This window comes from Leptosomus discolor, chromosome 17 (assembly GCF_034619465.1).
Source record: "Leptosomus discolor isolate bLepDis1 chromosome 17, bLepDis1.hap2, whole genome shotgun sequence".
Classification (NCBI taxonomy): Eukaryota; Metazoa; Chordata; class Aves; order Leptosomiformes; family Leptosomidae; genus Leptosomus; species Leptosomus discolor.
The window spans coordinates 3,113,289-3,125,653 of NC_141407.1; the positions used below are offsets into that span (position 1 = coordinate 3,113,289).

Genomic DNA, 12,365 nt, shown 5'->3' on the forward strand with positions numbered 1-12,365 from the left:
GATGTGATTTTAGCCCTGAGAGTGCATATGGCTTCTGTGATGACTGGCATGCTATAGCAGAAGAATGAAGGGAAAATACTAAAATCAAGAAAGGCCCACAGAAGAAAAAAGAGTGTACAGGAGTGGGGGAGAGGAACGTTGTAGATATAGAATAGAGGAGGTAAAAAGCAAGAGCTGGGGTCTGGCAGGTGAAGTCTTCAATATTTGGGACAGCTTCGGGGTCTGCTCCCTCCTTGCTGTCCTGTGACCTACCACATCTCTCCTGGTAATTTAACCAAGAAGGGATTTCCTCCTGTGCCATCTTGGATAACTCAAGATTAAGGCAAAAAGCTTCGAGAACAAGAGAAAGATGATACCAGTTTTCTTCCTGCTGCCTTGAGCTTTATCTATACCTTCAGAGCTGTTTCTGAGCCTTTAAGGGTTGATAGAGCATTCAATAACTTTTTTTTTTTCCTTGTGGTTTCATGCAGCATATGGAGATTGCCACCTAAATTCATGCTTGGCGTAGGTGCTGGGAGTTTCCCGTAGTAAGAATGGCCAAAGAAACAAAGATTGATTGCATGTAGTGGTTTTCTTCAAGATGTACATGTGGGATGCACATTAATTTTTTGCTGATTTTTCCTTTCTTCCTCAAAGTCCTGGATATGTGTTTGTGCTTTTGGGCTCCATCAGCACTGTGTCCTTGGCAGCAGGAGAAGAAGGGCTGAGGACTCTATTCCTATGGATATGGCTGGGGAAAAAATTTTCTGATTTTTAAGTCATGAGGCACAGATACATTCAGGGTTCAAATATACCTTGGAGATACTGGTTACTGGTAGAATGACTAAAAACCCTGAGGTGGATGCACTGATGCTCAGCCAGGGATGATTAAAAAAATTGCCTTTCTGTTTTGGGTCTGTCTTTCAGGTAGAATAAACTACATAAATTCTCGTCCTGATTTTTGCTGAATGTGTGAAAAGGGAGTTAACCCCAAGGCCTGCATTTTCAACTCAATTATTTTGGTTGTGCTGGACACTGGTGCTGTGTTGTCCTTGTGGGCAAACACAAGCTTTGGTCCCTCACTGGATTAACCAGTTCTGTTTTAGGTGGCTATCTGTGTGCCATTGGTGCAGGTCTTGCGGTGCCGGTTAGACATTACTGCAGCCTGTGGTTAACGTGAACCTTCGAAACAAAAAAAACCCAAACAAATAAGGAAACCTAAACCAATAAGAACCCAGAATTCTTCTTAAAATGCAGGTTAGTTTTGCTAAAAATACCTGTTCAATATTAATCTCTCTGGTTGTCTGCTCCTTGCATAAAACATACTGTTTATGATAGCATTAACCCCATGGAAAAAAAAGTTGTCCATTTAATTTTAAGAGGGGCAAATCAAAACTGTCAGCTTCAAAGCTCTGTACTTTGATTGCTATACACATGGGGCAGTTTGAAAGATACACTTGAGAAGCTAATGAAAGACAGAAAACTTATTGCGTTCCCAGACTGGCTTAGCACTTTGGGTTTAGCATTAGACATTGGCAGATGGTCTGAAAAATTCGTCCCTTGCACAAAGCACATGAATTCAAGGTTTTGAAGTTCGGCACACAGTCAGCAGCTGGTGTGAGCCTTGATTTCAGAGATTTCTTCATTTGAGCATTTTTCTAGAAGAAAAAACATGAAAATTCATGTAAACATAAAATGAGTATGGGTCAGAATAAAGCATAAGTGCAAAGAAAGTGAACCACAGCATCCTGGTTTGGCTGGGATAGAATCATGGGCCAGCCATGCCAGGCAGGCTCAAGTCAGCCAGGGCAGCTGACCTGAGTTAGCTACAGGTGTAGCCCATCCCACAATGTCACGGTCATTATAAAGGGGGGAGTTTTGCTGAGGAGAGGGAGCTCCTCTGGGGTTCCTCCTGCTCCTCTTCTGGCTTTTCCCTGCTCCTGAGGACTGCTTTCTGGTTGATTGTGATGACTGGGTGCTCATTTAGCTGAGTATAACTCTGTGTATCTCTGTTGGTGTTATCTCGTTAAAATCTGTTCTCACTTCCACCCATGAGTCTGCTCTCCTTTTTCCCTGGAGTTCCCCTCCTTGGCTGGTGAGGGGTTGTCAGGTGATAGGGCAACTGTTATAGTTTAGCCCCAGGTACAGACTAAACAGACACATGGGAGCTTCTGTCTTGAGATGAGTAGGTGGTTACTAGTAGTGAGACCTTTACTGGTAGCAATATAGAGATGTGGTGGGATTGGATCATGGAAAATGCTGACTTGAGAGCAACCTACCGAGCAAAATGGTAAATCTCATGACCCGTATATCACGTGACTGGATAGAGCATTGGAAAATACTCTGTAGGGAAGAATGTGGCAGCAGTGATGAAAGGGATGCAAGAATCTGTGAGGACAGTGATGTTATTGGCAAAACAAAGTAAGGAATTACTCTTGGATCGCCAAAATTTTTAAATGAAAGAGTGAAACCTCCCTGTCAATCTGCAGGGCTGGTATCCACTTTGTGTCCTGAACTGTGAGGCCGAGAGAGAGGTGAGGTGACTTGGAAATGCCCTATCTCCCGTGGTTTGTTAAGCTGCCTTTGAAGCTCGGCAATCCTTTGTAGTGTAAACGCGGGTAAGTGAGCTGAAAAAGATCTCTCAGCCTACCCAAGGAGTGCTGCTTCTCTGTCTGTGGTTTGGAAAGGTGGAAAACTTTCGGTTGATCAGCATGTGCCTGGGACCCAGGAGAGATCTCTGGAGCCCTCCAGCTACAGGCACCCAATGTAGTTTTTAAACTTGGTAGTTTATGAGGATTTTCAATTTTAAGATAAACCAGTTTGTGATCTCTACTTGCTTTAGGAACATTTAAGCCAAAATATTTTGACAAAGTTTGATTGCTAGAATGTCCTGCTTTGAGCCAAAGGTGGAACGAAGTGACGTCCTGAGGCCCCTTTCAACCTGGGTCATCCTGCAAATTTAGGAAGTGTTTCAAGGAAGGTTAATGACACAAGACATCAATTAGAAAGAAAAAGAACAAGCTCTAAATGTTTCTGGTTGCAGCAATGACTATTTTGGCTGTAAATGCCTATCGTGACATACTAAAAATAAAGTAAAAATGCTGTTTTCTACTCTTCTAGACAATCTTTAAAATACAGGAGTCCAGCCCATGTAATACTTCTCATTTGAGACCTGTGGGTAACACTACATTAAGGAAATCTACTGCTCTGAATCTACTGATCAGGTAAAATTACTAGTTAATATTTTCAACCAAATACTAACTTCTTTGTATGGCTCTACTTTAATTTTTTGTCACCTGCAGTTAAAAATCAGCAGATAGTGGATTTGTGCCCCTGGGCTGCACAGCCTGTATCGTTAACCCACGTGTGTTATGGCAGGTGCCTAAATAGTTTTACAAATACTTAAACCAACTCAAAGTACTTCTTGTGTGAGAGGACTGTAAAAAAATGAAAGTAAAATCAAAACTCCCCAACCCAAACAATCACCTCTAAGTAAGTTAAGATCACAATTTTCTTTCCACAATTAATGTTTTGCATCTGTTTTTACAGTATTTAGAGCTTCAAAGTATTTAAATTGGGGAATGGCTGTAAAAGACTTGCAAATGAATGCATGGAGGAAAATCATAGAAGTAATAAACACTTCTAATTCAACAATGTTTTCTGAACAGTCACCTACCTTGGAAGATTTCCTGTTTTCTGCCTCTTTCCTGCTGACTCTCTGGGATCTTTTAGTTAAATCTTCAAAGAGAATAGCACAACATAATATTAAATCAATTTTACAACACATAATTTAATTGAGATGCTTAAGACTATTTTTGTGTGAGAAAAGTCAGAGAACCAGCATTGCTGCCTCATCACTGCATGTTTTGTAGTAGAGACGTTAATTTCTAGGAGCCATCCTCGCTTATACGTCGTGTGTCTGAACTCATGCTGTCACTGTTGCTGGTGCAAAGCAAAAGACCACAACTGTGTGTTTGGCGCAAGGTCCTGCCCCTGGGTTGGGACAATCCCAAGCATAGACACAGGCTGGGTGATGGGTGGATCAAGAGCAGCCCTGGGGAGAAGGGCTTGGGGTGCTGGTGGGTGAAAAACTGAGTATGACCCAGCAACGTGCGCTCTCAGCCCAGAAAGCCGATCACATCCTGGGCTGCACCCAGAGCAGCGTGGCCAGCAGGTCGAGGGAGGGGATTCTCCCCCCTGTACCCTGCTCTGGTGAGACCCCCCCTGCAGGGCTGTGTCCAGCTCTGGGGCCCCCAGCACAGGAAAGACATGGAGCTGCTTGAGCAGGTCCGGAGGAGGGACATGAAGATGCTCAGGGGGCTGGAGCAGCTCCCCTGTGAGGACAGGCTGGGAGAGTTGGGGTTGTTCAGCCTGGAGCAGAGAAGGCTCTGGGGAGACCTTACAGAGGCCTTCCAGTGCTGAAAGGGGCTGCAGGAGAGGTGGGGAGGGACTCTTGATCAGGGAGGGGAGTGACAGGGTGAGGGGTAACGGTTTCAAACTGAAAGAGAGGAGATTTAGGTTAGATATTAGCAAGATGCTCTTCACTTACAAGGGTAGTGAGGCCCTGGCACAGGTTGCCCAGAGCAGCTGTGGCTGCCCCCTCCCTGGCAGTGCTCAAGGCCAGGCTGGATGGGGCTGGGAGCAACCTGGTCTGGTGGGAGGTGTCCCTGCCCATGGCAGGGGGGTGGGAACTAGATGATCTTTAAGGTCCCTTCCAACCCAAACTGCTCTATGGTTCTCTGATTCTAATTTTTTTAGTCAATAAGTAACAGAGGTAATGTGGCTACTAGTTGTCCAAAATAAAACCAGAAAGGTTTGAGCACGTGCCATTTCAGCTCCAAAATAAACTATTTAAAAACTTAGGTCAGATTCCTCTGAATGAGAAAAAGAAGAGTGAGAAGTCTCAGTTCTATTACTCACTTTGTGGTTTTTTTCAGTTTTCTTCAGGAGTTTCAGACTGGCCTCCCGCCTTTGAACAAACAGGCTGCAGAAAAGGCTTGGGATGCCTCTGGAAGTGCCTCATGCCCCAAGAAAGTGAGTACAGCCCTGGCCAGCAGTGTTATAGTGGGTTTTGCATCTGTATTTTCCTTTTGGAACAGTCAGCCAAGAAAAGTGGACTAGGGAAGAGGTGAGTTTCATGCCAATATCTGCTCTTTTGAATTGTTCTTGCATTTATGATGTCCAACGTCCATCCTGTTCATATGCATGTAGTGTAAGAATGACTGTAAAGGTTAGCTGGAGGTTGTGCTGTTTGTTTAGATTCAGATATGGATTTATTTCCTGACCTTGGCTAATTGTCCCATCTCTCTGTTGACTATAAAATGGGAAGGCAGTGAAGCTGGGCTTCACCACAGAGTGGTGAGGATACATGGATGCTCTGCTCCCATGGGAGGAGGTGTCTCTTGCAGACAGCCAAACAGGGCAGAGAGGGAGGAATGGCTTTTGTGAGGCACTGTAGAACCAACCAAAGAAAAAGGACCTGATGGTGTTAGAGGATTTTTGCTGTCTTGGGTGTCTGTTGGCAAGGCAATATGGCATGACATAGTCTCTCTGCCATATTTAAAGCATGGGCAAATTTTTGTGAGAAGACAGAGAGGGGATGTATTTTATATCTCTGATTTTAATTGGAACAAAAAAATTATTGGAAGTGTGAGACTGAAGGCGTCTAGGATCAGAAGGACCATGAAATGATTTGGCTTGGAAGGCTGCAGAACAGCATGAGCTTAAACAACGTCATGCTAAGTCAGGATTCAAAGGTTCAGGTTTCATTGGAAATGCATGTGTGGGGCAACTGTTTCTCCTTAAAGAAATGTTGTCCTGAGCAAAAGTGTAGAAAAAAAACACAGGGAAAAAGATATTAAACCAACCTTGTTTTAAGCAAACCTCCTAAAAGCCTGTAGAAAGGAGCTAAACAAGAGATTTATTTTTTGAATTATTAACATTTTGACCCAGTTATGAATGATGTTCTGAAGCTAATTATCCCAAATACTTGTAAGTTTCTGGAAAGAAATAAGTTGGCTTAAATTGCATTGAAAGTGTTAGGGCAGGCACTAGGAAAACTTTTGTGAAGAGAAGAGTTAAGCATTGCCCTAACAAGGTTCTTCCCTAACAGGACAGATGGTCACCTGCCAGTAACAGCAGGGACATAGCTGGTCCTGTCTTGGGCAAATGGATGACCTCTGCCTGTCCCTTGCAGTGCTCTTTTCTTTCTCTGGTTAAAGATTGCTTGGCACATAAGCAAATTGAGGTTGTATTAATACTTTAAAGAACTGCGAATTTCTCTGCCACAAGAGCAGATCCTAAAAATAAAAGGCTGTGTTCGCTTTTTGTGTTTGCACTAGACTTTCAAAGGAAGATTGCTGCCCATACTAGAGGAAAAACACTTCCCTTCAATAGAAAAAGACTTACAGTTTGATAGGACGTGAAGTGAAATCTGTAAAACTAAAATAAGTTGTCTAGGTTTTGGTTTGGTTTGGTTTTGGTGTTTTTTTTTTTTTACTCTAAATGTGGTTTACAACATTGCCGTTCTTGGATGCTGTGGCTGCATCGCCACTGCAGTTCTGCATACTACTAAGGCACTTGTATGAAACTGCAATGTTGCAGTATGCTGCCGAAATAATCCATATTAACCAACAATTCTATTTTCTGCAAATCTTGTTAATTTGGCACCAAATGGCAGATTTTACCAACCTACTATGGAGATGGGTGGGAGATCCGAGAGTTTCATTTTGTTGCTCCTTGACAGGTTGCGTTCTGTCTTCTCTTCGATTACCATGTGTGAATATGCAGCTCTGAGCAAGCTGTAGCAGAGCAATAGGCTTAGGAAGAGGTTCTTGCTTTCCATCCTGAGGAGGAAAAATTCCAGTGTCATGAAAACGGAAGTTGGTCAAAACCTCTATGTAGGAGAGACACAAGGATACAAATCTCAGCAACTGTTTTCTGTCACGGTGTGCAGCTTCAGCAACATACCTTTGACAATTCTTTTGTTTCCAGCACTTTGATACCAGAACACCTAACACTGCAGTTGTCTGAGTGGAAAAACGCTATTTCAAATATAACTCTGTTAGATGGTCTTTTTTTTCCTTTTTCCTGTTTCTTTTCTCAAAAGGCTGTTTTTTCCCCAAAACTGTGAATGAGTTCTCCCCACTGAGTTTTACAGTGTTGCTGATTGTGTGACCAAGGGAAGAACTTCTGCTGTCCCTTTTGACCAGCTCAATTACATAATCAGATTTTTCCCAGAAAATCTTGTTTACAATGTTTTTCTAGAAAACCTAGAAAAATAATGATCATTTTAGAAAACCACAAATTGTTTCCTATTAGTTTTCTCCATTTAAAAATACGTCATGAAGAAATATCTTGTTTTATTATACCCTGATGTGGCTGCTCTGGTCCCATAGTGAATCATAGCCATAACTCATGCAAGTAAGTGCTGTAAAGCATTTGTAGGTCTTAGGGTTTAGAATGTACTTAGGAACTTCGAAGATGTAACAAGGTCTATGGGATTTGAGCGTACTTATGGAGAAACCTGAGCTTTGCAGAATGTGGCCGTACAGCTTGGAAGAAAGCTACTGGCCCTGGCCCCCTGGCCACCCTCTGTGTGATGCAGTGCAGCTAGACAGGGTGCACAGAGCGTATCACCACCCTGGTGTCTTTTTTTTTTTTTCTTTTTTTTTTTTTTTTTACCAGCTGGAGTATCCCTGGTGAAGTTCAGGTTCTAGGTATGTGTCTAAAATTTGAAAAAGAGCTGAATACTGGCTTGTGTTCCCAAAAAGCTTGTCTGCATTTTCCAAATGTGCAGCTGGTCAAACAACACACATTACTTAAAAAATTCTTAGCGTGCTTAACATTTAAGTATGCTGATTTTCACAGGATCTAGGTATATGGGGAAGGAAGAAATTTTTTATGATGAGGGTGGTGAGACACTGTCACAGGCTGCCCAGAGAGGTGGTGGAAGCCCCATCCCTGAAGACATTCAAGGTCAGGTTGGACGGGGCTCTGAGCAACCTGATCTGGCTAAAGATGTCCCTGCTCCCTGCAGGGGGTTGGACTAGATGGCCTGTAAAGGCCCCTTCCAACCCAAACTTTTCTGTGATTCTGATGCAGGACATGTCTGTGACAGGTAGATGTAGACATTTACGTTTTAATTCTTTCCATGCTCTGAGCCGGAGTGAAGAGAGCAAGCTGTGAGCTGGAAGCTGTTTAGATTTGCACATGGTGGTGTTCATGCTGCAGATTTTGCCTTTTTTAAAGCAACTTTGTAGCCTAGTTGCAGGATACGCTCTATAGCTTACCTATGATTTTCAGATCAGTGTGTGCTGCCCATCTGTATAGCTGGCACATAATTGCCTGCTGGAAACCTTGTCAACATGGCCCCAAAGTACTGTTTAAATAAACTTCTTTCATCTCAAAATATTGTTTCCGTTGTAATTCCTTGTCCTTATGTCGGGAAAAACTGCCAATAAATGCAACTGTGCCTGGGCAAATGTAATAAACTAGTAAAATTTTACAGCTTGCATCTGTCCACTTCAGAGTGAGATCTGAACATGCTGTAGTGCTAAAATGCAAACATAGCTGCATGTGTTGATTTGAATTCTTGTGCATGGGTGTTTTTTTTTTCCCAAAAGCACTTAGGCGGTAGGTTCATTATAGCCTTCAAGTGACTGTTTAAACCTGGAAAAAAGCATAAATTGGTGAATATGCATTTGATCTGGAAATTATATGAATTAGCTAGAAAGGTAACACTCCTTAGAGCAGCACAGTCTGCTAGATGTGTGCAGCAGATTTCATGAAAATGTGAAAGAGGTGGAAAGCGGACTCAGAAGTGAAGATGAGAAAAAAGGTGCTTGTAATTTTGGGTTTCATCTTTTTCATCGTATGACAAAACCCTTACCCAAGTTTGCCCATTTTTTATTTTTTTTTTTTTGGCATTAAAGAGATGTTTACTTTCCAAGTTTGCTCATTGTTTTCCTAATTGTCCTTTTGGAACTCATCAGACGCTGTTTAAGACAATCAAACTATTTTCTTTAGCTCCAGAAAGTTTCACATCTTCTCTTCTATGAACACTCAATTTTAAAAGAGTTTATTTTCCTATTGAGCTCCTAACAGTGGATAAGTAAATTGCTTTAATAGTAGTATCTTTAGATAGCATTTATTGCTTTAATGAAGCTAAAATGTACTAGGAGAACTTTGATTTATGATTTTCTAATGGATGTTTATGGGCACTTAGTCTTGCACAGCACTGAAATCTAAGCACTGAACTTCAGCCAGAGTTCAACAAATCATGAAAGTAGTTAACAAGTGGCGGTGCCTTTTAATGTCAAGGGAATGACAGAAGTACATTTAAAAACAAAAGCAAGCATTTAAAAGTTTGTTGATTGTCATCAGACGTCATAGTACCCTTTTCTATGCCATTTCCTCTGTGCTTTGGCTTATGATGTGTGATATGTAAATCAGGTGTTTCAATAGTTACTCCAATTGTTAGCTCTCACAAGCATTTTTCCTGGATGTAAATTTGGAAGAAGACAGATGATGTGAAACAGTTTTTGTCTCTTTTCAATCTACTTTTTTTGTGATGTCATATTAAAAGTCTTCATGAAGAAATTTGATTTCCCCAGAAACACCCTGTGCATTCAACACTTTGGAACTCATTTCCTGTCACAGCTGATTTCATTCTATTTGGAAATTGATCCTCATACAAGAACAGAGTGAACAGTTTAAGACATTCATACATAAAATCTGTCATAAACACTGGAAGGGACAAGATGGAATTTTCTTAAGAGGTCTGACAAATTTGGACCAACTCATAAATAAACCTGTATCATTACAAATAGCTGAAGACAGCTGCTTAGATAAATAAAACGTTGAAGTATGTGAACAAAGAAATATAAAATAGTGAAAACTGTTTTACATCACTCAGTAACTTGCTGACAAATGTTCATCTGCGCTCTGCTGCTGTGCTCCCATTTTGAAAAGGATAGGAAAGAAGAGAGGGAATGCAAGGAAAGAAGAAAGAATTAGTGGATGCCTTGAAAGATGTTGAGATTTTAAGATGGAGAGAGACTGAAAAAGTTAGGAAATTAGATGTGGAGGTTAATAGGATGACTGGGGAGGTTCCGAGTGATTATTTCATGGTCACCTAGAACCGTGCTATCCAGTCTCCAGAGCGATCCCATCTCAACCATCAGGTTTCAGCAAAGGAATAGTAATAAAAAGGGAAGGAATGAATCCCCCTGAGACACATGGGAATCACTAGTGTTCCAGGCAGCATGCCACTGAGCCCAGCCACAGGGGTTCCTCTGCAGTATTCACTTCCTAACAGCAGGTTAGGATTGACTGCACAGAATACAAAGCAAAGATACTTTTCTGAGGCTTTAAAGGCCATTGTTAAGATGTAAAAACACATCAGTAAACACAAAGAAATAGCTGTTACTTATCCTCAAACCACAAAATAATTTAAAATAAAATAAATATGCAAGGAAAGCTCAGTTTCCAAATCACCTTTCTTGACTGCTACGTGACAATGCATTGCATGGTGGGGGGTACTTATTTCTCAGTAAGGGAGGGAATATTCAGCTATGACTCGCCTTGCTGAAATTTTGTAGGAAGAGATGTGACTGACTGGTTCTTCTTTCACCCTCCTTATAAAGACAGTGTCTAGTGTGGCTTGATATAATGGGAAGGTGTATACATGTAACAACTGTAAGAGCTATACAAAACAGATTTTAATTCCTGGCACATTTCCCTAAGCCATCTACAAAAATTAAAAGCTATTCAGGGGTCCTGCTGCTGAGAAATGCTCAGTTAGCTACTATAGTATAAGTGAAAGCAAATGTATAGAGAAACAATTGAGGAAAATTGCTGTGGAAAATATTTTTGTGTGCTATCTCGAACAAAATGACAACTATTGAGGAAAACTGTCAGGAAACTAAAAGACTAAGAGTTCCTTAACTAATGTGAAGCGTAAAAGGTTACTTAATCTACCAATTCAGCAGAGAAATCTTCATCTATGATTCAAGGCATTACTGAAAATAACTGAAATTTCTAAACTAGAGAAAAAAAACACCTGTCAGTGGCAAAAGACTGATCAATAGAAACTGTGAGAGTATTATATATTTGGGAAGGCAAGTTGTCTGCCATTCTGAAGGAGTATGATTACTTCTGATTTCAGTAGAAGAAAATCTAGATTGCTTTTTGCTCCCGACAGGTTTCACACGCATCATTGGCACTTTCACACATTACATGGCTAAATATCAACAAGAATGACCAATGGAGTCAGAGATCAGCTCTGGTTTACAGGTGTCTAGTGAGTAATGACAATCTCAGACTTGGCGATCCTTTAGTGTGGGTTAGCAGTGTTAGCAATGGGTTGCCATTACTGACACTGCGAACAACGACACTAAGGCAGAAAATGTTATAGATGAAGATTTGAATTAGGGCTGATGTTAAAGTCTTCTCACTTTTTCCTCATAAAAATATTAATAAGTAAAAGAGAATTTCCCAGATACAGTCTCCAAGGGCTATAGTGACCTTCTGTACTGTATATTCAGGAAATGAATGTGAAATTTTCAAAAAGCAATGAATATGAGGGAGAGTACACAGCAAGTAAATATAGCACTTGTAGTAAAACTGAAAATTAAGGAGGAGAAACAAGAAATCTTCAAAAGCGGTAAGAAGATTAATATCAGAAATTTGCAACAGCAAAATAGACATTACTGCACAGAAAATTGTCTCATAGTGTGTAAGAACCCTTAAGAGCAAATACAGATGTTTGACAGAGGTCAGTCTTCAGAAACAATGGAGAGAGGGGAGCAAACTAAACCAATGCACTTCAAGAAAATAGCTTCCTGTAAGTTCAGAAATGATAGGTAAAACTCCACAAGAAACAAATCCACGAAATCCAAAAAAGTGTGTCCAGAGAAGTTCTCACTGACCAGAAAAGGGGAAGCATAACCCTCATTTTTAAAAAGGGAAGAAAGGAAGACCCCGGGAATTACAGGCCAGTCAGTCTCACCTCTGTGCCTGGCAAGATCATGGAGGAGCTCCTCCTGGAAACTATACTACGGCACATGGGAAATAAGGAGATGACTAGTGACAGCCAACATGGCTTCACTAAGGGCAAATCATGCCTGACAAATTTGGCGGCCTTCTACGATGGGGTTATAGCATTGGTGGATAAGGGAAGAGCAACTGATATCATCTACCTGGACTTGTGCAAAGCATTTGACACTGTCCCACATGACATCCTTGTCTCTAAATTGGAGAGACATGGATTTGATGGATGGACCACTCAGTGGATCAGGAATTGGCTGGATGGTCACACTCAAGGAGTTGTGGTCAACGGCTCGACGTCCGAGTGGAGACCAGTGACAAGTGGTGTTCCTCAGGGG

The 12,365-nt window shown here is 41.4% G+C and overlaps 1 protein-coding gene across 1 annotated transcript; it reads right to left on the minus strand.

Annotated features, from left to right (window-relative positions):
• Positions 1-1,484: 1,484 nt before the first annotated feature.
• ASIP (agouti signaling protein) lies at positions 1,485-6,850 on the minus strand. The gene is made up of 3 exons (XM_086474804.1): positions 6,670-6,850; positions 3,656-3,717; positions 1,485-1,637 (listed from the first exon to the last, which is right to left on the minus strand). The coding sequence occupies exons 1-3, from the start codon at positions 6,848-6,850 to the stop codon at positions 1,485-1,487; spliced, it is 396 nt and encodes a 131-aa protein (XP_086330930.1).
• Positions 6,851-12,365: the final 5,515 nt, after the last annotated feature.